Source organism: Leiobunum rupestre, chromosome 7 (genome assembly GCF_980474605.1).
Source record: "Leiobunum rupestre chromosome 7, qqLeiRupe1.1.hap1, whole genome shotgun sequence".
Taxonomy (NCBI): Eukaryota; Metazoa; Arthropoda; class Arachnida; order Opiliones; family Sclerosomatidae; genus Leiobunum; species Leiobunum rupestre.
The window spans coordinates 11,650,523-11,676,011 of record NC_143390.1 but is presented as its reverse complement, the minus strand read 5'-3'; the positions used below and the strand labels follow the sequence as shown (position 1 = coordinate 11,676,011).

At 37.8% G+C, this 25,489-nt stretch overlaps 2 protein-coding genes across 6 annotated transcripts in view; one reads left to right on the top strand and one right to left on the bottom strand.

Moving 5' to 3' along the window:
• Window positions 1-1,352: 1,352 nt before the first annotated feature.
• On the top strand, window positions 1,353-14,938 carry LOC149934432 (uncharacterized). 3 transcript variants are annotated; one of them, XM_090181634.1, is made up of 5 exons: window positions 1,353-1,609; window positions 3,788-4,172; window positions 7,412-7,573; window positions 9,027-9,316; window positions 14,041-14,938. In XM_090181634.1, exons 2-5 carry the CDS (start codon window positions 3,853-3,855, stop codon window positions 14,520-14,522), a joined length of 1,254 nt encoding a protein of 417 aa, XP_090037760.1. In that variant the 5' UTR covers window positions 1,353-1,609; window positions 3,788-3,852; the 3' UTR covers window positions 14,523-14,938. The 3 variants fall into 3 exon arrangements, with proteins under 3 accessions (XP_090037760.1, XP_090037758.1, XP_090037759.1); XM_090181632.1 differs by having other exon boundaries at window positions 3,769-4,172; XM_090181633.1 differs by having other exon boundaries at window positions 3,753-4,172.
• LOC149934431 (fibroblast growth factor receptor-like 1) overlaps window positions 14,935-25,489 on the bottom strand; it is a 47,673-nt gene continuing 37,118 nt past the window's right edge. For all 3 annotated transcript variants that reach the window (XM_090181629.1, XM_090181631.1, XM_090181630.1), the window contains exons 5-8: window positions 20,902-21,189; window positions 17,633-17,751; window positions 16,175-16,412; window positions 14,935-15,621 (exon numbers count right to left, since the gene is read on the bottom strand). In XM_090181629.1, coding sequence (XP_090037755.1) covers window positions 15,305-15,621; window positions 16,175-16,412; window positions 17,633-17,751; window positions 20,902-21,189 — 962 coding nt within the window. In that variant the 3' untranslated portion in view covers window positions 14,935-15,304. The remainder of the gene's footprint in view (window positions 15,622-16,174; window positions 16,413-17,632; window positions 17,752-20,901; window positions 21,190-25,489) is intronic.

Sequence of the window (25,489 nt, the reverse complement as noted above, 5' to 3'; positions counted from 1 at the left end):
GTTGCGAAGAGGCGCTAGTGCAGCCTGGCGCTGTTCGTTCTAGCCCGTGATTAGAAACACCTGTAAAAATATCGATCTAACATTACACCTTTACCCGGCCGTTATTGTTTAGGAACTTACGTTCACTTTTCACACGCAGACCGTTATAAAGTTTAATTACATTAAAACGGCGACGCGTTATTAAAATTAGCCGAGCGTGATAAGCGCTCCCTGATTCAATCTGCTTAAAATTCGCCCGCGTTCGGTCCCCAAAAGTGTTGGCCCCACCCCGCTCGTAATTATAGCGGATTTCCAAGCGTGGCTATTTTCGTGAGATCGCCCTATTGTTAGCCCTGCACCTAATGCCCGAAATTAAAGTTTAAAATTTTAAGTTGCCGCCTACTAGAATTTCACCGAGGGAGGAAAACAATTTGGAAAGTGCTTCTTAATAAATTGGTGCCAGAGTTGTTGATTTTTTACTTATATATGTTATATATATTTGCTTATTTAGTTATTTTTTTTTAAATTGGTTTATTTGATTTAAATGTGTTTTTATTTTAATAATTTATTGGTTTTATTTTAATTATTTTTGGTTTTATTTTAATTATTCGTTTAATTTTAATTTTTTGATTTATTTTAATTTTTGATTTAATTTTAATTTTTGTTTTATTTAAATTTTGGGTTTATTTTAATTTTTATTTAATTTTAATTTTTTGGTTTATTTTAATTTTCGTTTAATTTTAATTTTTTGTTTTATTTTAATTTTGTTTTAATTTTAATTTTTGTTTATTTTAATTTTTTGTTTTATTTTAATTTTGGGTGTATTTTTAATTTTGGGTTTTATTTTAATTTTGGGTTTTATTTTAATTTTGGGTTTTATTTTAATTTTTCGTTTTATTTTAATCTTTGTTTAATTTTAATTTTTTGTTTTATCTTAATTTTTGATTTAATTTTAATTTTTGTTTAATTTTAATTTTTTTTTATTTTAATTTTTGTTTTATTTTAATTTTCCGTTTTATTTATTTTTTTTTTATCTTTTTGATTTTTAAATATTTTATGGTATCTCTTTTCCATGACAAAATATTTAATAGTTTTCATCAAACATAAATTATTGGTAATTAAATTTAATTAATGCTTGTAATTTAGTTAGAATTAAATTGAATGAACAGTAATTTATGTGTTATATATTATATGTAGTTAAAATAAATAAATCAGCTAGGCTAATACCCACCTGGTTATCTATCATTCTATCAAACGAATTTTTCTACGCATTCAACTTGCATGTGTCGAAGCATTCAGATTGCGTGTTTCGCGATATGGCCACCGCGCGGCGCTGTGAGTGCATCGGTTTTTAATAACGCGGGCATAGCCGGGTTTGAGGTGATCCGTGATCCCCATAATTCAGTCGACCGTTGGATGGGAAGCTGAAAGCTAGTGATTTTTTTCCAGGTTGAAATTTTTGCGTCTCGCGAATTCGCGAATAAGAGTTCTAACGGAAAAGACAACTACTACGGTGAAGCGAAAATTGTATTCGATTTAGTTATGTGTTACGTAGAAGACAACAAATAACATTTTATGATTTGATTAGGAATACGAACGCTTATGAATAAATCAACTTTATATTTTCCCGGTAAGTTTCTCTTTTTTGTATACCTGGTGTTTACGTTTTTATAATATATGGAATTCTTTTACATTAATTCTAAGAATTACAAATAGTTTTTAGAATAACGTAGGTATTAACAGAAGTAAATAATACGACTCTTAGGAAGAAGTATATACATCTTATACTCATATTATTCGCTTTGGATATCTAATGTAGCAGACAAATTTTAAACAATGTTTGAAACAAAATTTTAAAATACATTTTAAGCAAACATCGTAAAACCTGCATTTAAAAAAAAACATTTAAACATAATTAAACATGTTTTTTGTGTTTGGTTTTATATAGCTATGATGAATACTTCTTTTGTAAGAAAAGTATTGTATATTTTAGGTATCTATAGATAATATCTGTTTAAAGGCCTATAGAGCCCTATTAAGATCTTTTTAGAATTTCTGAATATAATTTTTGTATTCAAATTCAAAATATTCTATAGACTTTTTATAAACTCTTCTAGGTCCTTCTATAGACTTTTTATAAACTCTTCTAGAGCCCTCTATAGACTTTCTATATACTATTCTAGGACCTTCTATAGACTTTTTATAAACTCTTCTAGGTCCTTCTATACACTTTTTATAAACTCTTCTAGGTCCTTCTATAGACTTTTTATAAACTCTTCTAGGTCCTTCTATAGACTTTTTAAAAACTCTTTTAGGTCCTTCTAAAGACTTTTTATAAACTCTTCTAGGTCCTTCTATAGACTTTCTATGTACTATTCTAGGTCCTTCTATAGACTTTCTATATACTATTGTAGGGGTTTTCCCCCGAGATCTTCGGTTTCCCCTCCCTTAAAAACTTGTTGAGGTTAACGGTAATAGTTAGTGTAGGGAGCTGTTGGCTCGCGTGGCTTGCAGGGCTTGCCACCACCCTCCTACGCATTGTAACCCGGCCACTTGAATTAAAAGGCTTTAAAAGTCGCTCGATGACTTAGGCCTAGGGTGGTGCCTTGGGTATTAGCCTAGCTGATTATTATCAAGAATGTATTTATTTATACTCAGGGAGAATGAATATGTCGAGATTATTTTTAGCGTTTCTCCAATTCCACCCGTTGGGCCCCCGGTATGCTCCTCCGCTTTAATAAAATCAAATAATACTGCAATCTCAGTGGTTCTTAAAAATTACGTTTTTCGACGCGATTAACGCTGCTGCGAGGACGCAAAAAATAAGACCGCCTCCTTTTTTCCTCCCCCCCCCCCCTTAGCGTGACGGGGTTAGGGGCTCAACGTGTCCGTCGATAGTCTCGACATATTCATTCTCCCTGAGTATAAATAAATACATTCTTGTTATTATTAATGAAGGTGATTATTTTGGACTTCTATGCGGAGGTGAGGGAGAAATCTGTAGAGGTTGCGCTTGTAGTTCGTAGATGTAAAGTTAGAACCATTTGTTTGTTGAAACTTAAAGTAATCCTGAATAAAACAATATTTGGATTGTTGCTTTAATTTAAGTTGTATTATTTTTCCTCTAAAGCTTTCGATTTTTCATTATTATCAGCAGTATATAACATGTCTTACAGGATGAGTATTTAGGGTATAAAACGGCATTACATCTGAAACTTAACCTACAGAAACTTACTTTAATTTAATAATATTAATTTTATAAAATTAGAAAATAAATTAAAAAAAATAATTTAAAATAAATTTAAAAAAAATTAAAATATATTAAAATAAATTAAAAAAATAATTTAAAATAGATTAAAATAAATTTAAAAAATAATTTAAAATAGATTAAAATAAATTTTAAGAAATAGATTAAAGTATATTTTAAGAAATAAATTGAAATAAATTTTAATAAATAATTTACAACTGAAAATCAACCTCGAGAAACTTACATTAATTTAATTTTATAAAATTATAAAATAAATTTAAAAAATAATTTAATAAATAAATTGAAATAAATTTTAAGAAGTAAATTAAAATAAATTTTAAGAAATAAATTGAAATAAATTTTAAGAAGTAAATTAAAATAAATTTTAAGAAATAAATTAAAATAAATTTTGAGAAATAAATTAAAATAAATTTTAAGAAATAAATTAAAATATATTTTAAGAAATGAACGAACGATCCATACTTACATCCGGTGTTATTTTAACATAGTTAAATTTCCAAACAAGTTTTTATTTATTACAGAATTGTTCAATCTCTACAGCGAATAAATTCTATTGGAAATAAATCCGCTATTTAGTCAAGTCCGGTGAAATTGAAATAGCGACGATGGAGCCCGTCGTGGTTCTGACCAGTACTCTCCGACTGTTGCTGGTGGCCGCCGTGTATTGTTTGAACGCCACCGCCCTGGTCAAGCTCGTGTCCAAGACGCCGTCGACTGGCGCTTGCGTCCACGTCCTGACTTCGGCCACCGTCTTACTGACCGGCCTTCTCTACTTGAGCAGTTGGGCCCCGTATTTGGTCTACAGCTTGACCGACGGCAAGTGGCTCTTGTTAGGCGCCAATCGCCATTGCCTCTTGCAACATTTCGTCACGTCCGAAATTAGCGCGGTGCTACTCGCCCTGCTCGCCGTTCGAATACTTTACAGGTAAGGGGGTATTTTAAGCGACGGGCTGATCACTAAACACGTCATCGCTGTACGTCATTTCAGCGTAATCCGCGTACTCTCGACCTAATCTTACATATTCCTTGGGTAATATCGGAGTACTCCTTGAAACCCTTGGGTAATATCGGAGTACTCCTTGAAACCCTTGGGTAATATCGGAGTACTCCTCGAAACTCTTGGGTAATATTCGCGTACTCCTTGAAACCATTGGGTAATATCGGAGTACTCCTTGAAACCCTTGGGTAATATCGGAGTACTCCTTGAAACCCTAGCTTGGGTAATATTGGCGTACTCCTTGAAACCCTTGGGTAATATCGGAGTACTCCTCGAAACTCTTGGGTAATATTCGCGTACTCCTTGAAACCCTAGCTTGGGTAATATTGGCGTACTCCTTGAAACCCTTGGGTAATATCGGAGTACTCCTCGAAACTCTTGGGTAATATTCGCGTACTCCTTGAAACCATTGGGTAATATCGGAGTACTCCTTGAATCCCTTGGGTAATATCGGAGTACTCCTTGAAACCCTTGGGTAATATCGGAGTACTCCTCGAAACTCTTGGGTAATATTCGCGTACTCCTTGAAACCATTGGGTAATATCGGAGTACTCCTTGAAACCCTTGGGTAATATCGGAGTACTCCTTGAAACCCTTGGGTAATATCGGAGTACTCCTCGAAACTCTTGGGTAATATTGGCGTACTGCTTGAAACCCTTGGGTAATATCGGAGTACTCCTTGAAACCCTAGCTTGGGTAATATTGGCGTACTCCTTGAAACCCTTGGGTAATATCGGAGTACTCCTCGAAACTCTTGGGTAATATTCGCGTACTCCTTGAAACCATTGGGTAATATCGGAGTACTCCTTGAAACCCTTGGGTAATATCGGAGTACTCCTTGAAACCCTTGGGTAATATCGGAGTACTCCTTGAAACCCTTGGGTAATATCGGAGTACTCCTCGAAACTCTTGGGTAATATTCGCGTACTCCTTGAAACCCTTGGGTAATATCGGAGTACTCCTTGAAACCCTTGGGTAATATCGGAGTACTCCTCGAAACTCTTGGGTAATATTGGCGTACTGCTTGAAACCCTTGGGTAATATCGGAGTACTCCTTGAAACCCTAGCTTGGGTAATATTGGCGTACTCCTTGAAACCCTTGGGTAATATCGGAGTACTCCTTGAAACCCTAGCTTGGGTAATATTGGCGTACTCCTTGAAACCCTTGGGTAATATCGGAGTACTCCTCGAAACTCTTGGGTAATATTCGCGTACTCCTTGAAACCATTGGGTAATATCGGAGTACTCCTTGAAACCCTAGCTTGGGTAATATTGGCGTACTCCTTGAAACCCTTGGGTAATATCGGAGTACTCCTCGAAACTCTTGGGTAATATTCGCGTACTCCTTGAAACCATTGGGTAATATCGGAGTACTCCTCGAAACTCTTTGGTAATATTCGCGTACTCCTTGAAACCCTTGGGTAATATCGGAGTACTCCTCGAAACTCTTGGGTAATATTCGCGTACTCCTTGAAACCATTGGGTAATATCGGAGTACTCCTCGAAACTCTTGGGTAATATTGGCGTACTGCTTGAAACCCTTGGGTAATATCGGAGTACTCCTTGAAACCCTAGCTTGGGTAATATTGGCGTACTCCTTGAAACCCTTGGGTAATATCGGAGTACTCCTCGAAACTCTTGGGTAATATTCGCGTACTCCTTGAAACTATTGGGTAATATCGGAGTACTCCTCGAAACTCTTGGGTAATATTCGCGTACTCCTCGAAACCCTTTGATAATCTAGGCGTGCTCCTCGAAACCCTTTGATAATCTAGGCGTGCTCCTCGAAACCCTTTGAAAATCCGCATAACGTTTTTTAATCTTGGTCTACTCCACGAATTCTCAACGTAGTCGTTGTAATCTTTGCGTAATCCCAGTGTTGTTTCGACGTACTCATTGTAATATTGGCATAATCTTATCTTACTCGTGGTATACTCCGCGTACTCTTGGCGTATTCCCAGATTACATAATCGGTGTAAAAAATCTAAGTGATCATCCCCTCAAACGTAATGCACATTAACACAACTCAACTTTCGTTGTGCCACTCGTCGTTCAATTTTTGTTAATGGCAACTTCGATGGTCAACTAGCCGAGCTGATTCAGTTAAATAGCTCAACAACCAAAATCGTAAAATAACCAGATAGTTCTGATTTACCATTCGTTTCGATTGCTTATCGTGATGTAAACGATGTTATTCAAAAACCGTTTGAAATTAATTAAAATGGCGGCTAACTAAAATGTCATACGTGCGCCCTTCGCAACCATACGTTTATTAAACTTATCCGAAAAACATTCACGTTGCACGGGGTAATTTGATGCCGTTTGATACCCTTCCGATAGATATTGTGACGCAATAACCGGAAGTAACAAAAATTATTCGACAGCTGTTACGGTTTTTCTGACACATATTCGGGCATGAAGCGAAAGGTTGTTGAACTTTCCCATTTGACTTTCTGACAAGTACCACACAAATTCTAATATTTCCGTGGGTGTGAAATAAACTTTAAATAGCTCTTCAAATCAACCAATTACAAGATCGTATTAAAAGTAATTTTCTTTGGCTAATTTCATGCTGAATACTTTAAGAGATTTATTAAATACTTACAAGGAGACTACCCGAGGTGTAATACACCGATTTTGTTCAAACTCGGGGGTAATATTCGCGTACTCCTTGAAACCCTTGGGTAATATCGGAGTACTCCTCGAAACCCTTTGATAATCTAGGCGTGCTCCTTGAAACCCTTTGATAATCTACGCGTACTCCTCGAAACCCTTTGATAATCTAAGCGTACTCCTCGAAACCCTTTGATTATCTTTGGGTAACCCCGGCGTACTCCGCATAACGTTTTTTAATCTTGGTGTACTCCACGAATTCTCAACGTAGTCGTTGTAATATTTGCGTAATCCCAGTGTATTTTCGGTAAGGAATTTTCCATTTTGTGTTGTCAAAAACATTTTCGGTTGCCATGGCAAAACTAATGCCCGTTGAAACTTTTCCTGTTGGGAATTTTCTTGATTCATTAAGACCTAATTAACCCCCGAGTTTGAACAAAATCGGTATGTTACACCTCGGGTAGTGTCCTTGTTAGTGGAATTGAGATTTTCGAGAGTTCGTACCACAAAAATCACCTAAAAATCTTAATTAATATAAATTATCTTTGTTACAGTTATCTGGTGAAAGTATTGAAAAAACCAGCACCTACAGCCAGAGCGGCTAGCTTAGCCGTCTGTTTAGCGTGGCTGGGACCGCAGCTGGTCTACGATGCCATGACAGTGGCCATCGATGGTCAAGCCGGTGGTATGGGCCCACCCAAAGAGTCTTCCTACCGGTCAGTTTGGTTTGGATTTTTTTTCATAAATTTCTTCCCCAAAACTTTAATCATTTTTGTTTCGTTTATAATTCCAAGAATTAATTTATTTACACTTTGGGAGAATGACAATGTTAAACGAGTTTTAGTTGCTCCCAATCCCCCCTCCTCATTCTCATTGGTTCCCTGAAACTGACGGTCATTCTCCCTACAGTATAAATTATTAAATTCTTGATAATTCTAAAATAATTTCTATTTAAAGCAACTGTCGGCTCTGTTCTACCAAAGGCTGTACAGAATTTACAGAAGTTGTTAGCCCATTGTCTTATCCTAAAATCGTTTCTTTTATTATTTTCTAACCATCAGTGCCCAAATTACCAATTTATAAGGTCAACATCACCTTGTTCAAGGTCGAAATCGTCCCGTTTTAGTAGTTAATATTTTTCGCCATTTTCAAGGTCAACATTTACAAAAGATTATTCATTTGGGTATCCTTCATGTTTTAGCCAAAACATTCTGTAATTTCAATTTATATTGACAATTTACCAGTAGATTAAAAAGTTTGACATCGCTTTTTGATAAGTATAGGGAGCAAACAGTTCTACGTCACCCATGCTTTTTCCTATTGAATAATTTATTTTTACCCAATATGGCGACCACAGCCAAAGCTACGGAGTGTTAGTTCCCTATAGGTAACTTCAAACTCTCGATTTCCCTAAAAATCGAGTGATTTATGAATTTAATTATTTACATCTTTTTAAGGGGCTGTTCACAAATTACGTAACGCGGTAGGAGGGGAGAGGGGGTTTGTGAAAGCGTTACTAATTGTTACGGGGAGGGGTTCACTAAAATGTTACGTAACACATTATTTTTAATATCGTAGAATAAAATTTTCGTAACTTTCAGAAACAGTCGTAATTATTCAAAACATAAGCATTTTCATTGGTTTACTCACGTTTAAAAGAATTTCATATGACCTTGATCTACAGTTTCGCCTATTTTCCCCCGCTCGGGATGGACAAAAGTACGAGAACGATTAGTCTGGATCTACCACGTGAATTTTAAAGTTTAAAATTTTTTCCTCAGTTTAGATTGATTTTTCATTGTTAAAAATGGACAAAAGCGCTCTATTTACGTCCCTCATATCTGCTTACGGAAAAGCGTTCCCCGATAAAGTGTTGCATAAAAATACAGTTGTCATTTCAAGTTTAAATTACAAACAATAAAATTTAGTACCTGATCTTATTGTACTTTATTACCAGCATATTAGTTGTTACGTACTATAATTTAAGGGGGGGGGTCGATATTTGTTACGTAATTTGAGAAGAGGGGTCTTTTCATTTGTTACTCTTTGTTACGAGGGGGATGGGGGAGTCTAAAAAGTGGTTTTTCTGCGTTACGTAATTTGTGAACAGCCCCTAATGATAGGTTTTTTAGTATGGAACGCTTTATTTAAGCATCTTCCGTTTTGTAGATTTCTGGACGACGTGATGGAACTTCCCAGCAGGAGCGCCAATTACACCCGGGGTTACCGAGTGGGGTTCATGGTGTGTCTGCAATGTCTCAACCCTAACGTGCTTAGTTCCTTCGGTTGGCAATACGCGGTGGTGGTTCTACCCCTCAGCGTCCTCATCCTGTTTTGCGGCGGACATCTGCTGGTCGGTTCCAAGCGCGGAGGCGGAAACGGCGCCGTCTCCCGCCAATCACTACTGCCCTCCAAGAGCGCTGGTCAACCCGAGGTTGTCCTTTTCACCGACATGTCCGGTAAGCCATACGAGTCTTTTTACTCTCTAAATTTCCATCCAGTTCAATAGGACAAATAAATCCGTTTACCGGTATATCTAGTTTTTACGTGTAATACCCGTTTGCTATCTTAGAAAGGAAATGATTCTGGTACTATTTAGGCCAAGACATCAAGAAGAATTTTAAATTTAGCTGATTGAATCCAAGATTAACCAAATTTGTCGATCTAAGGTTCAAGATTTTAATTTCTAAATAATAAATACTAAATAAAAGTCCACTGAATTTAAGTCCGACTGAACTGGCCTACGTTTCAGAAACGCATTATCGACCATTTTTGAGTTTTTTTTTCTATCTGGTCAAGTTTCCGAGATGCGAAAATGCAAAAACGCATTAAAATCGAAAAGTTTCGAAAAAACTCGGCAAAAACGCATTAACGACCGTTGGAAATTTGCAGAAATGCATTATGTCGTTATTACCCATTAAGAGTCTTCAATTCGTATAATTTCGTCTGCTCTAATTTCTTCAACCGAATTCCCAGGTTAACAGTCACAATTGCCGTTACTCAGTATTATTATACCGTAAAATGCGTTCCTGCCAAGAGTTTTAGCCAAATATAAACGTACAAAACGCATTATGTCAAATTACTCTGAGATTTACTTAATTTTGGCGATAGTCGGTGTCATATTTAGATTTTGGACTAAAAGAAACACATAACAACTAGTTTTCAGTTATCTAAATACTGTAGTATTGTTATTTTGCAATAATGCGTTTCTGAAACGTAGGGCAATGAATTTAAAGCTATTTCTCTATTAGAATTTTAGCACCTTTCTAAGATTGCAGCTAAGTAATAATCTATTTAAGAAATCGACTTTTATTTCTCAAAAAGAAGACGCAAAAAAAAGCTTTTTTTCTCCATTTTGTGGCATAAACGAAATAGCGGTCATCGAACCATTCGGTTCAGTACTCAGCGTAGATTTTTTTGGTCTCTTAAAAGGTGAACCGTTACAGGACTTACCCCCCTTTCTAAGTCTCCGTACAAACGCCTAATAAAAAATATTATATTCTTTACCTTTTAAACGTGCATCCGGAAATGGCGAAGTAGTGCCCCAGTCCGTCGCCAGAGAGCGCGTTAGTAAGGAGGAATATTTTAACTTTAAAAAAAAAGTTCTGTTTTGATTGTGTCAGGTCAGGGTCTTGGTTATATATTTTTTATTATGCCCGTTAGAAATGGCTAGAGAAACCGGTCCAACTACTTCCTGTTGGCGGACGACGGAACTGAATGCCTTTTAACATTCATTATCTTACGTTAGGGTACAGTTTGTCGCCTTTTTGAATACAGCGGTATTTTTAGCACTTAAAATTATCGATGAAACTGGATCGTATACACCCGAGATAATTTTCTTGTTGGTATTATTTCGTGACCCGGTTTTCTGGTAACTGGTCCAATAGGGTTATTGTTGTCGTCTTAGAAAATACCCTGTTTACGTCAACACTAGGATTTTCTACATAATTGAGGGCTTTCAAAAATGATCGTACACGGTACACGCGAGCGTCCAAAACTAAAACTTCCTTGAGTAGTTTTCCGTGATGGAAGGATTGGAATTTGAAGGGGTCGTTCGCTAATTGCGTAACGCGAAGAATTTTTTTAACACTCCCTTGTAACAAAGAATAACGTTTGGAATTAATAACGTCACATATTGAACCCTTGATGACCTCTCACATTCTTAATTACGTCACAAAATGAACCGTCGATGACCCCCCCCTCGCCCCTTAATTACGGCACAAATTGAACCCTCGATCAACTGCCTCGCCCCCTTAATTACGTCATAAATTGAACCATCGATGAACCCCCCCTCACCCCCTTAATTACGTCACAAAATGAACCGTCGATGACCCCCCCTCGCCCCTTAATTACGTCACAAAATGAACCGTCGATGACCCCCCTCACCCCCTTAATTACGTCACAAAATGAACCGTCGATGACCCCCTCGCCCCCTTAATTACGTCACAAATTGAACCGTCGATGAACCCCCTCGCCCCCTTTATTACGTCACAAAATGAACCGTCGATGAACCCCCTCGCCCCCTTAATTACGTCACAAAATGAACCGTCGATGAACCCCTTCGCCCCCTTAATTACGTCACAAATTGAGCCCTCGATCTTTTAACATTTACTAACAGAAGAATGTATGAGACAAGTATCCACGTAAGCGGTAGAAATTAAACCTTTACTGTTTTCAATAGGCGCTAATTTTCCGCTGAAGTGTACACCGTATCACGACTCAAAATATACCGCGTGTATAATGTTGTAAAATATGAAAAATTACACTGAGGAAGAATATTTACTTATTAATCTATTCAGTATTTCTACAAAGTACCCCCCCCCCCCCCGAAAATCTGATGGTTTCTACAGTTTAGGAAGATGAACACTTATTTTAGTCATAATTGTTATTTACTTCTAGAAATACCAAATGCGCCTTTTCAAATTGGAAAATAGTGTAGAAATAAGGCGAAATTTGTTTACAATAATTTTTAAAAATTTAAATAACTGTATGCTTGTTAAAATGTTGTTATAGTAAACATTTATCCCACGAGATGGCAGCCAATTTATCTTGGTAATGAGAAATAGCGGATGCGTGAAAAATTTCTATATAGCCGAGGTCCCAGGTGGTAATTTTGTTATTCAAAATAATCGAATTTCGTTTCCTTTTCTTCGGCAAAATTTCGAACACTTTCATAATATGCATATTCTATGAATAGAAGCCGGAAATTAGATATTTTTTGTTAGTTTCCATTTTGGCCAAGAAATTTGTTTATTTTCGAGAATATCAAATATTTAGAGTAGAGAACCGAAAGAAAAATAAATCCTGGGAAATGAGGATGCTGCCAAATATCGTATTTACAAAATAAATCCCTCTCGAGTTGCCCGTAAAGCCGTTACAAGAGCTTTGGAATCCTGTTCTGACAAGGAGATAAAAACTTCGTTCGTGGAGACACTGGCGCCATCTGCTGAATCATTTTTGAACCCAAATATTTTTTTTTAGTTTTTTATCGGTTTTAAAATTTTGTTTGTTTGTTGAATTAAACTAGTTTATTCAGGCTTATACTCTAAGAATTTATTAAAATATACTCGGATTGCGTTTTTTGACGCGATTAACGCGGGCGCGAGTTACGCAAAAAATAAGACCGCCTCCTTTTTTCTCCCCCCCCCCCCCTTAACGTGACGGGGTTAGGGCCTCAACGTGGCCGTCGATAGTCTCGACTTATTCCGTAGCCTCCGTTATTAATAACGGAGGCTACGCTTATTCATTCTCCCTGAGTATAAACAAAAGTGACATAATTACCAAAAGTGTGACAATCCCTGTACTTTCGTATGCTAAAGGTTTAATGAATGCTCGACTCGAGATCGACCACATAAAAGACTATTTATTGTCGCCTTTCTGGATCTTTTTTTAGTATTATATCGTAGGTAGATAGCATCTCCACAGAAAAATAAAAAATACACTAACTCTGACCAGTGCTACTTAGTTCCTCCGTTAATCACTACGAGGCATTATTTGTTGGTTTTAACTTCCTTCCCTCCCCAAGGCATACTTTCCCTTCTCCCCTCCCAACTTGTATTTCGCTCGTAACATTCATTACGAAATAGGTCCGATTGACACACTTTTGGTCATTATGTCACTTTTTGTATAAATAAATACATTTTTGATCAAGGGGAGCCTACAAGATAGATAGATAGATATATGAACTATTTTTTAATGTATATAAAGGGTGTAGACAAAAAAACGATCTAGTGCTAATAAATCAAAATGTGTTTTAGCTAGCAATTTTAAATTTTCAAGACATATAGAACTTACATGACCTTGAACCATGTCTTCAAGGTCATTCTTTATTTATACCCAGAACCATTAAGGAAACAAAGTTGGTTTCATTTAGAAAAGTGTTCCCCGTCAAATTTTAGGTCTAAATAGCTTTCATCATACCTAATTTGACCAATAATAAGGGATTTTAGACAAACGAAAAAGGCTGTGATTAAATAATGTTACCAGAGACCCGGTTGAAGATGCTAGAATATCAAAATTTGGTTTAGTGTCTTTAGAATTTGCAAGCTCCGATGACTTTCAACTCACGGTTCAAGGTCATTCTCGTTATCCAATAGATTAAGAAATGGGTCCATAGTGGTTTGCATCGGCTTAAAGACATTTAGACTTAAAAAATTAATTTACACCCTTTTTAAATTGGAACCATTTCTCTAAATCATTCGTTCTCGAGAAAGGCTTTGAAAGACCTTGAACGATGAGTTCAAGGTCATCCGAGTTTGCTAATTCTAAAGACCCCTGCCAGATGAGAATGACTAGCAAATTTTGATACTCTAGAATGTGTACATTTCGAGTTAAATTTCATCACAACCTTCTTTTTCTGTCTAAAATCCCTCGACTTGTATGATGAAAGCTATTTAGACCTAAAATTTGACGGGAAACACTTTTCTAATTGAAACCACCTTTGTATCTCTAATGGTTCTCTGTGTAAATTTTAAATGACTTTGAAAATTTTCCGTTTCAAATGTCAGCTACGTTACTTGAATATTTCAAATCCGTATATAAATTAAATTTTGACTTGTAAGCACTGGATCGTTTTAAAGTTTATTATACACTTCTAATTATTTTTGCCTTTAAAAAGATTCAACTGAGTATAAAAATTTACCAAATAAATGTATTTAATTTAATTTTAACGTGTTTAAAACAGGCTATCCGTACGTGAAATCCAGCAACTCCGATCTCAACACGAACACCTGTTCTCGTAGCTGCACTCGAGACACTCTGGTGGACATGACCTTGTACTACAACCTGATATGGTTGTTGGCGTTGAGACCACTGGCCGTTCTTCACGCCCTGTACTTGCAATGGGGTTCGCCCACAGAAGGCAGCAGCGGCGCGGCGTACATCGACATCGGCAGCCATCTGGTGTTGACCTTCTCGTGCGTTTTCAGCCCGTTCTCGCCCAGGGTTGGTCTGTGCGGACATTCTACCTTTTCCCGGAAGGAAATACCGTCTGAAAATCACGCAGACCTCCTGGAAGCCGGCAAATGTCCCGAGAAGAAGAACTCACCACCGTCCGACTGCTCCGGACAAGGGTCACCTTGCCAGATTGAAATGCCCGTTGTGACCCCTACCACTACCGCCAAGAAATCGACGCAAGTTGAATTCAGTGGCGAAAGTTTCTGTTGATATCACCCGTGCCCCTTTATCGGAGAAATGGTCCAATTATACTACGTCGATATAAGCCCACTGAACCATCTGACCATTAAAAAGAAACCCATGACTTAAAAAACACTCGCGTGACCTTGCTCAGGGCTTTGAACATTTTAAAAACTTCCTATGAAGGTAACGGTTTGTGGGGGTCATCGAAATTGTAAAAGTCTTTCTCGACCCCCGGACATTTATTGTTTATAAAACGGTGATAGGGTGGGTCCTGGACCTCCCAAAAAATATTATTTATTTTTTACTTGCCCCTTATCAATTGTTCCTGAAAAAATGTTTGGCACGGGGTTCACGACTTAAAAAAGGCAAAACTATTTTAAATAAAATTAAAAAACAAGATTATTTTTCCTATCGAATTTTTCGATAATAAATTTAATAAATCTTAACATACAAAAAACCTTTTTTTTATTTACACTTGTATTTACATTTATGTATGAAATATTATTTACACTATAAAACGTAAATTTATCTTTCTTAAGAAGGTAAATATGAACGTAAAAGCGTTCTCTGTTGTCAGTAGAGTCAAAGGCTGCGACTCTACGCGCGATTTTGAACACAATAAGGCATTTTTTGGGGGATTTGGTGGGGCAGATCACAGAAACTGAAAAATATAAAATGAAACTTTGGCACAAATAATAATCTCTTTTATATGGTCATACGCGACTGGCGGTGATAATGTATATTGAAAGGCACAGTTTCGTGACTTATGATGATGATGATGGGTTATTGTTAATAAGAGGGGGTGAATTTCAATATTGAATTTCACCCAATCGATGCGAATGTTCGTGATAATGATGATGTTGAGTTTTGGGATGGTGATGAACTTTGACCCGCGAACTGTTCGTGTTGGACGAATGTTGGTCGGCGCCGCGGATCAACTTCCTTCTTGGACTTTGTCCCAGGTGCTTGGGCACTGTGACGGCCGCGTCTTCGGTGACCGGGTTGCGGATGCATCGCAGCATCCCGATGGCGCACGCTAGCAGCATCAGCACGGTCAAGCTACTCGCGATGACCACCGTTATAGGATTGCCCGATACTATGCCGGACGCCGATTCGGTCAAGGGTTCTGACAAACAATAATAGTTATTATACGTGGTGTTTCAAAAGGTTAAGGAGTTGTAGGGGGCGAGTGGAGAAGTATGCCTGTTTTCCCCCATTTTCCTACGATGAGTGAAAAGAGCGCCAGAGAGCTTCAAAGTGTGGCCTACTAGCCCCTGGAAGTAGGCTGCAACAAGCGCCAACTAAAGCAGCAGGGAAATGCGATTTCAGGGGTACGATGAATTTGCGACAAATCGCGGTCCATCAAGACTTTAAATACTGTTTAAGTTACCTTTTCACGCGGTTTACCTCGATTTGTTTACAAAGTCCTTTTTTAGCTATCACACGAACCCAAACCTGAATGTTCGCGTTTCCCCGCTGCTTGGTTTTGCGCTTGTTGCAGCCTACTTCCATTGGCTAGTAGGCCACACTTTGAAAAGCTCTCTGGCGCTCTTTTAATTCAACGAAGGAAAATGGGGAATAAACAGGCATACTTCTCATCCTATTGAAAGACTGTGTATACTTCTGATATAAGTATTGTACTTTAAGATATAAGCGAGTTCCATCTATAATGATCGTACTTGTTAAAACTTGCAAGTGGGCGACGCTGTGTATGAAGCCCTGGGTGTTGCCGGCCCAACACACGTATTTGCCCGTGTCCGCCAAAAAGGTCCTGGCGATGTTCAGCTTGCTCAAGAATGAGCCGTCGGGGTGGTCCAAGACTTCGCTGGAATTGAGTACTTGGTAGAAATGCTCATCGAAGCGGATTAGCCGAGTTGGTCCATCTAGTTCGGCGTACTCTGGAACTAACTTCAACCACTGTGACGATTAAAATCAATCGTAAGAATACGCGTTACTCAAATCGATTTAACAATGTCCAGAAGTAAATTAACATCAAGTTAGTGACGTTTTGGAAATCGGAAATTATTTTTAATTATTGTTGATATTATCTTAAATTATTTCGTAAAAAAACCAGTAGATGGAGGAAAGGGGTAGGTACATTTGTTCGAATTTCAATCTTTTGGTCCAAGTTTCAATCGTCCGAACGGTGGAACAAATGTTCGAATTTTATTCGTCCGAACCGCCGAAATAACAAATGTTTCAATTGTTCGAATTGGACAACTTGTTTGTTTCATTCGTCCGAATCGGTAGCATCACTTGTCCGAATTCTGTCGCTAAATTAGTATTTCTTATTGCTGTTTTTTGTGAGAATTGCGTTGAATGTTGTGGATATTTTAGGTTAGGTTAGGTTAGGTTCACGTTAATGTTACTATTTTATTATATTAACAATATTAAAAAAAAAACAATTCCTAATGTTCGAAAAAACGGACAAACGATTATTCGAACAAATGAAATTCGCCAGTAAAGTTAACATAAATTGAACGACTAAATCACCAACAAAAGTTGTGATAAATATTTCGGGCAAATGAAATACGTTTTCGGACATACGATCCTGTTTTCCGGCATTCGGACAAATGATCATTCGGACATTTGTACCACCGTTCGGACGAATGAAATTCGAACAAATGTACCCAAATCGGAGAAAATATTTCATAATTTTATACTATTAAAAATTCGTCAATTATTTTGACGCGAAATCGAAACCTTAAACATCTATTGTAATGGGACTTAAATATGTGGAAGCATTTGGGATTAATAATCATAATAATCAACTAGGCTAATACCCAAGTCACCACCCTAGGCTCAAGTCATCTAGCGACTTTTAATGCCTTAAACAGGTGACCGGGTTACAATGCGTAGGAGGGTGGTGGCAAGCCCTTCATTACACTATAAATAAGTCGAATTATGGGTATTTTCACGCCACTGCCATCTATTAGGATCTATAGCGGCGCTTTGATAGAGTTGAATACTGGGAAAAAGGAATGTTTTCGGGTCTCTGGCGACATCTTGCGGTAGGATATGTCAAGAAATAAACACCGCGATTCTTCGAAAGTAGGCCTAGAAGGCTACACTCTTATCGATTTTAAAATGTTCGGTTTACTTCAGTTAATTTACTTCTGCCATTGAGATACGCTTACGTGAATATGGGGTTTGACTGTACTTCTGACTCTACATTGAAAGTTGGCCATTCCACCTTCAACAACCGTGGTGTTCACTGGATCGTGACCTACGAACTCTGGTTTGCTCAATATTGGTCCTACGCATTAAGGGGCTTACGGTTATTTTTTTACGTACTAATTTCAATTTAGACCAACGAATAAGGGACGGTACACTCAATAAGTAGTAATGTAAGCTTAGAGCAACGCCAGCGCTGTGGTGGGGACTTTTTGCAACTTGTCTACTCAAACAAAACTACGTGATAAATCTTCCAAGAGCTTATAGATGATCATATGACGCAAGATAGGACCGTGGCGGCGCCAGGTGGTAAGCAAGCCATCAATAATTCTACCATGGTGGCCCAAAAATTTAAAAATTTGCAAACACTTTTGAAGGTTAAGTTTTAAAATTCTTTAAACCTCTACAAAAAAAAATTTTACAGGAAGCACAGAAATCAAAATTTTAAATATGAATTACTAAAACAATATTTAAATAACACGACTGATACTTCATGGTTTTGAAAACAACAGTAGTGTTTTTTAAATATTGTTATCATTTTGACCATGGACATCTAATTCAATTTGTACAATTACATCAAAAGTAAATGAACCGAAGTTATCAGACTGCTATACTCCCCATGTTGGAGGCGTTTTCCTTATGAAGTTACATTTTGACCTCGAATTTGAATTCGAAAAAAAAAAACCTTTTTGCTTTTATGAAGCCATTTTTTATACATAGAAATAGCTATACCCACAATTCCCAAGTGCAATTTATCGCGTCAAAAGACGGGGATGGAAATTAACTTTTATTTGACTTGATTTTCTCATCATTTTCATAAGGAAAACGCCCTCGTATTCTGAGCGCTATTTAGATAGCTTCGGTTCATTTACTTCTGATACATCACTAACAAGGAGACTACCCGAGGTGTTTATCTCCGATTTGGTTCAAACTCGGGTGGTAAGTAGACCTTCATGTAACTTGAAAATCGCTAAAAGGGTGGACAAGAATGGGCTTTAGTTTTGCCATGGCAACCACAAATGTTTTTAACAACTTAAAAACTGATTACTCGTATTTACCCAATATATGTATATTTTCTCATATTATATTGGTCCAAATGTACCAGATTTAGCCAAAGATAATTTAAACTCGTACCCTAGATTCGAAATCACTCTCTCGCGCGTTGCCGATAGCGTTTACCCACTTCCCGCCGGAACTCAGAAAAAATTCGCTCCATGGTTTGCGCCTTACCGCAACCACGGCCAACTTCGATCACGCGGTATATAGGGCGGCAGCGAGTGATCGAAGTTGGCCGTGCCACAACCGATGGAGCCCGATTTTTCTGAGGTCACGTGCCGGAAAAGGGTAAACGCTTCGTAACAAAACCGTCAATGGGAAAGCTCTCAGTATTCGAATCTAGGGTACGAGTTTAAATTATCTTTGATTTAGCCATGATCTGAATTATGTATCTAATTAAATATTAAAAACTTTATTTGGATCCATGGCGAAAAATATAAATAAAACTTTTTTATTAACGGAGAAAACACATGGATATAACTAAAATCATAATTATTTTAATTCAAAAATTAAAAATAATTAAATAATTAACAGGTGAGCTTTCGACCCGTGGGTCTTTGTCAAACTAAAGGAAAACATCCCTTATCTAGAGTTATATACATTCACAATACAGAGTAAATAAAAAAGGAACCACGACACAATCAAGTAGTCTTTTTTACTGGATACAACAGTTTTTTATCAAACGCCCCCATAGTTTCGCTGTTAGATTTCCATCATCCAGATTTAATTTTCCAATATCATTGATATATGTATCTAATTGATGAACCTTTTTTAATTTTTTGAAAAATATTGTTATTCGATTTTCCCATGTTAATTTCCATAGAGAAAATCAGTTTTTAAGTTGTGAAAAACATTTTTGGTTGCCATTTCAAAACGAAAGCCCATTCTTGTCCACCCTTTTAGGGATTTTCAAGTTACATGAAGGTCCGATTTGGTACTTACCACCCGAGTTTGAACCAAATCGGAGATAACCACCTTGGGTAGTCTCCTTTAAGAGTAGATATATTTCCAACTTCCGCCACCAGGGACTACACGCGACGATTTGCGGGTTTTTAATATTGAGTCGTTCCTTATTGGTTGGTTTGAGGTTTCAGCAGGAAACTATATATGCACTTGGAATGCGCATTAATATTAGCTAGCTGATTTGTCCCTAAGTGCCTTAAAGGCCGACTACATAAATCTTCGGTTTACTCTGTCTTTCAGTGGAAGTAGGCTGACTGCATGGCACACTTGTATTGCAGTAAGCCTACTTCCAGCGAAAAACAGAGTAAACCGAAGATCTATGTAGTCGGCCTTTAAAGAAAGTGTCGGCTCTATCGTTGCCCTCTGTATTTTTGATTGGGTCTATGCAACGAAGATGGCTATGGTTGCTTAGATCGCCGAGAAGGTGCTTCCATCTATTATCAACTTTCAAAAACGTATTGTCATTTATTTGAAAGTCGACGATTACGTGATTGAAACACGTGATTGCGGAAAAGCCAATCCAAGCTAAGTTGACTGCGCACGTGATTACGCAAAGCCAATCAAAGTAAGGGGTACGTCGAGGCACCTACTTTTGAGGGAATAATTTGCTTGCTCAACTTGTTTCAATTTCGACTAAACTCTACGTTAGTGACATCTCTCGCTCGCCAATGATACTAACCTTAAAATAGGAGCCGACACTTGCCTTTTTTTTATTTAAATCGGATTTATATTGATTTTTTTTATTTTAATTAAAATTTCAAAGTTTTATATAATTTAATATCATAATTTTACCTAAAACAAATATGTTTTAATTTTTAAAGACTAAAATGTATAATGAATTTATTAAATTTAAGCTAATAATCATATAGAAGTTTTTATTTTTTTAAATCTATTTTGGTACTTTACAAAAAAATTCGGTGTAATCCCCATTTAAATCGTGATTAAAATCAAGGTGATTTAAATCAGCTAACCCTGCTTAAAATGTCTAAGGAAAACTATGATGGCGCTGATGATTATCATAGAAAAGGGCGTGGTTTACGGCTGAGATTTTCGCTCGCAACGTGCTAAGATAGACTCAGCTCCTGGTCGACCTTAAGCCTTGTCTCGAACCTTTCGCCCTCATTTCCAACCATCTAAATCCGTGCTAAGGGTTCCTTCGACATTCCAAGCGTACATATATTGTTTACCGGTTTCAGTATGAGAAGGAACTTACTGGTGACTTTCAGGGTGTAGTTGAGGGTGGCTGAACCGTGTTCGTTTCGGGCCACGCAGCTGTAGATCCCGGAATCGGTCAATTTGAGATAGTTGAGTTCGATCTTCCAGCGGAAGATTTTGATCCTCCGATCTTCCGCTTCCCTCAGCGGAACTCCGTCCTTGAACCAGTCCACGATGGGGACAGGGACACCCTGAGGGTGACAACGGAAGACCACACTCCTCTCGGTGGTCTGTCCGATTTGACGACTAGAATCTTTGGGATTACCGTCCTTGAACTTCGGTTTTCCTAAGTCAGACAAAAATTATCCTTTATTGCTGGATGTACCTCTGAAACCTTAAATGTTTTATCGATAATGTATTTCATTGGTTCTAACGCGACTGAAGGCGTAACGGAGGTAGTGACAATGAGGCTCTTTCCATGAGCGCACCCAGAGCGACCTTTCGGTGTCGACGCATCTGAACGGTCATGAAAATTACGCGACGCGATATCGCCGCCTGTTTCCATTGTCGAATCGAACCCCCGCTGATGAGTAGATCGCTCCATTTGTAGTGCTACTAACTGGCACTTTGAAGCATTTATCCTAATATTTTCTTTCTAGCCCAATGCGGTGGATTAAGTCAAACTCGACTTTCACCCAAACTAATTTGACTTACGCTTACGCCACAAATTTATACGTTCATATAAATGTAAATTTGACGGTGAAATTAGTGAAGCAGTTTGGATATATAATTCAGATTGTACCTGATCATGTGAGAAAAAGATAACGGATTGATATGTTCAGATAGAAATTAGAAGCGCTAGATTTACCAGTTGTTTTTCAATTCGGAAATTGGCTAAGAGGCACACCGAGTATAGAAGGAATAAGGAGAGAAACACCCAAAATGTAGTGAGAACGATGCGATGACCGTTTCCAAGAAACAAAAAGGAGCGATATTTTCTCCCCGGAACACCTCTTTTGTCGTGCCAAGAAGGTCGACCACTTTTATCGCTCTAACCCGTTTCCATGACCGTTCAGATGCGTCGACACCGAAAGGTCGCTCTGGGTGCGCTCATGGAAAGAGCCTCTATGATCTAGCGTCTGCTACAGTCAAATTCAAACGTCATAAGAACGATTTTTTTGCCTCATCCTCAAATATAGAGGAGATAAGCTGTTATTTTCGCTCCTGATGTATGCGGTGGTGAAGGTGAATAATACAGTGCAAGCTATAGGTCCGAATAGTCTATAGATCCGTATAGGTCCCCGGGAGTCGACGAATGCTCTTCAACGACACACGATAGGCATTTAATTCAGGCGTCATTCGATTGGTATTAGTTCTTTCTATCTACTAATGCCAGTGCTGAGCCGCGGTTTTTAATCAAAGTGGCAAAATCAAGAGTGCTAGGAGGAAGAGGCTACTATTGAGGCTGTCCCATCTTATCTTAAACAAAACTTATCAAAATATAAGCAAACGATGCAAAAAATTATATTAAAATGCCAGTATCATTATTTATTATAACGGTGCTAGCTTCTCCGAGGTAGCGCATATGATCTAGCATACTAAAAGAACGTTTTTTCTTAAATAAACTTATCAAAATATAAGCAAACGATGCAAAACATTTAGTCAAATTTCCGAATAACGATGAGGAAAAACTAATAGTGTCTGCGTTAGCCACTACCTACCTAGGTTTCAATGGCGAACCGCAGGGGGCGTTGTGATAGTCTTCGATCGCGAATAAACCTTCTAAATACGATATAATTGCTGATTCCAGTAATACTCAATGGACAAGAAAAATTCTTGCTGAACGGTTTCGATGGTCAACGCAAGATGCTCAAACCTAAGAGCAACAAACACAAGGAGAACGCAGCTAGCCTTTAAACACGCTAACGCAGTGTTGTGTACAAATTTCATCGGACGAGCCTTACTATGAACATTTTACGGAAAGGGGTAAGACAATTTCCGAATTTCCCCCTTCCGACGGCAGCAGGCGCTAAAGCGTCTAACCAATGAAAACTGTACGCGAGAAAATCCACGACTTTTGACGGGTTGCGTTCTCCTTGTGTGGAGTGCTGTGTTTGTGGCTCCTAGCTCAAACTTTTTTTCTGCTAAGCGGACGACTTGTGTTTTATGATAACCAATCGTCTGCTTGGGATAATGGGAAATGGCGCCTACCTCGTGTGTGCAAAGGCATAACCATGGACCAAGATTCTAAAGGGACTCATTGTTTAGGCTTTAAAAAGCACGCATTAATACTGGAAATAGGAAAATCACGGTTAATTTTAGTTCAATGTGGACAAACTTGGCGTCGCTGAAGTCGATTTCCGGCGTAGTTTCGTAGAGAAGCTGGAGCGTTCCAGGGTTACCAAAAAACCGGCTTTTTTTTAAATTGAAAAATCCAGTATGGTTAAATCCGGCTGTAACCGGTGGTTTAAGCCGGTTAAAACTATTAATAAAAAATGATCAAATTGCTTATATCAAGCCCTCATTGCTCAAATTTCCCGATTTAAAAATTACGTTTTTGCGCGTGACAGTACCTTTACATTGTGAGGTATAGCAGACTTATTTACCCGCTTTTTTACCCTAACATGGCAGCGTATTTTCACGCGCAAAATTAATTTTAAGATACCCTAATTGCTTATATGTTAGCTCTCATTACTCGCGACAAAAAGTGAAGGTTAAGTTTTGTCAATGTTTCTAATTAATTTCTCAATATTTTTTTAATAAAAAAAAGTGGTTTTAACCATGGGTTTTATTTGGTGGTTAAATCTGGCTTAAACCAGAGTGGTTTAAACTAGTCTAGCTGGCTCTTGCCAACCCTGGAGCGTTCACGTTCAATTTTGACCAAATGGCGCCGTTGTCGGATTAGGCTTAGTAAGATTTATTTATTTATGAAATTGGGCCTTTAAAAGTTTAAGTAATGGTAATTAACCATTGTGTTAAGTAAAAATAACCAGTAAGCCGCATATGGCTGAGGTTTTTTAATCAAATTCACTGGAATCCATTTCCTTTCTAAACTTAAAAAATTTAATGAACTAAGCCTAACCTCACTTTCTCGCACGTACATTACTGTCTCCTAAGCCCCAACTCACAGTGATAGTTGAACAGAATTCTTGAGGCGCTTCAAAGCGACTGATGTACCCCAGTAAGCCTTCCGATTTCGGCCGTGCTTACCGTGTCAAAATATCGAGAACAGTGAGTCATCTTAAATTCTTGGTCCATAGCATAACTAAGTAAACAGTAAAATTATCAATTGCACTTACAATAAGGTTAGTGTCTGTCTCTCGCGGTTTTTTAGCGATCACGTGGTTAAAATAATATCGCGCAGTGGTATTTTTGTTGGCACGCGCTGTTCAATTCTTTAATATAAACTGACTCGCTCAACCTCGCACGCGATCTCTTAAATAAAAAAATATCACGCGCTCTTATCTTTAACAACAGTACCATAAAACCAAGGATCCTATATGTTAGAAGGATTTGAGGCGAGGGACGAAAAATGGCAGCGCCGTCGGTGGGTCATGCGCGATAGAGAATCCGTCTTTAGATTCCGTCAAGGACAAAACATGGAGGAAGCACCGCCAAAATTGGTCCTTGAGGGAATAGAAACAAGACGTCCCACGTTTAGAAGCTCTCTTAATATCGACGGCGCTGCCGGCGTTTTGAAAACACGGGCTGGCCGGAGGGCTACCTATCCTTCTAACATATAGGATCCTTGATAACACTAACATAGAATCTCCTATATGGCGGAGTTGGGGCACGAAATTATTGCCTAATAAATTATCAGGAATTTAAAGGAAATATAACCTGGAGTATTTGATGTGGAACACCAACGTTTGCAGCTCTGGCCGCTTTTGCCTTTGGCTTTAAAAATGTTTGGCGCCACTGTACAGGGAAATTTGAAAAATTGAAGGGGTCTTCCATAAAGATTGCTTTGCGGGTTATATTCCCTTTAAGAATTATATTTCAAAATAATTTAGTATAAATTTGGGGAATAATGTGAAAGCTAAATACTTGTAACAGCAGCATTACTCATTATTGGCAATCAACCGAAGATTCCTTAAGAATTGTAGTCTAGACACAATGGTCGGCCATAGATGATATAGATCTAATTCTATTTTGCTGTACACTACCATATCTCTTTATTAAAAAATTCGAAATTCAAGGGTTCGTTTGACCAACATCTAGGGATTTTTTTTAATCTATCTATTTTTGTATCACCAGGCCTAGTATTTAGTGTTGTGTTTGACCACTGCCTTCTATCAAGTGATGTACCCAACAACGGTTCGTTTTGGGGTATAACAATTCAATTGTTAGTGTCCGCGCAATTCATAACTTGTGGTGACCTCACTATAATAATAATAATAATAATTAGCTAGGCTAATACCCAAGACACCACCTTAGGCCTAAGTCATCAAGCGACTTTTAAAGCCATTAATTCAGGTGGCCGGGTTACAATGCGTTGGAGGGTGGTGGCAAGCCCTTCATAACATAACTAGCGCCAATTAGTCCTGGTGCCAGAAATGATAATTTCGTTGAGTAACACATGAGCAACTCAAAACCGGAAATGTTAAAAACTCAACATTGGGGAAGCAGTACTCAACAGACATTTA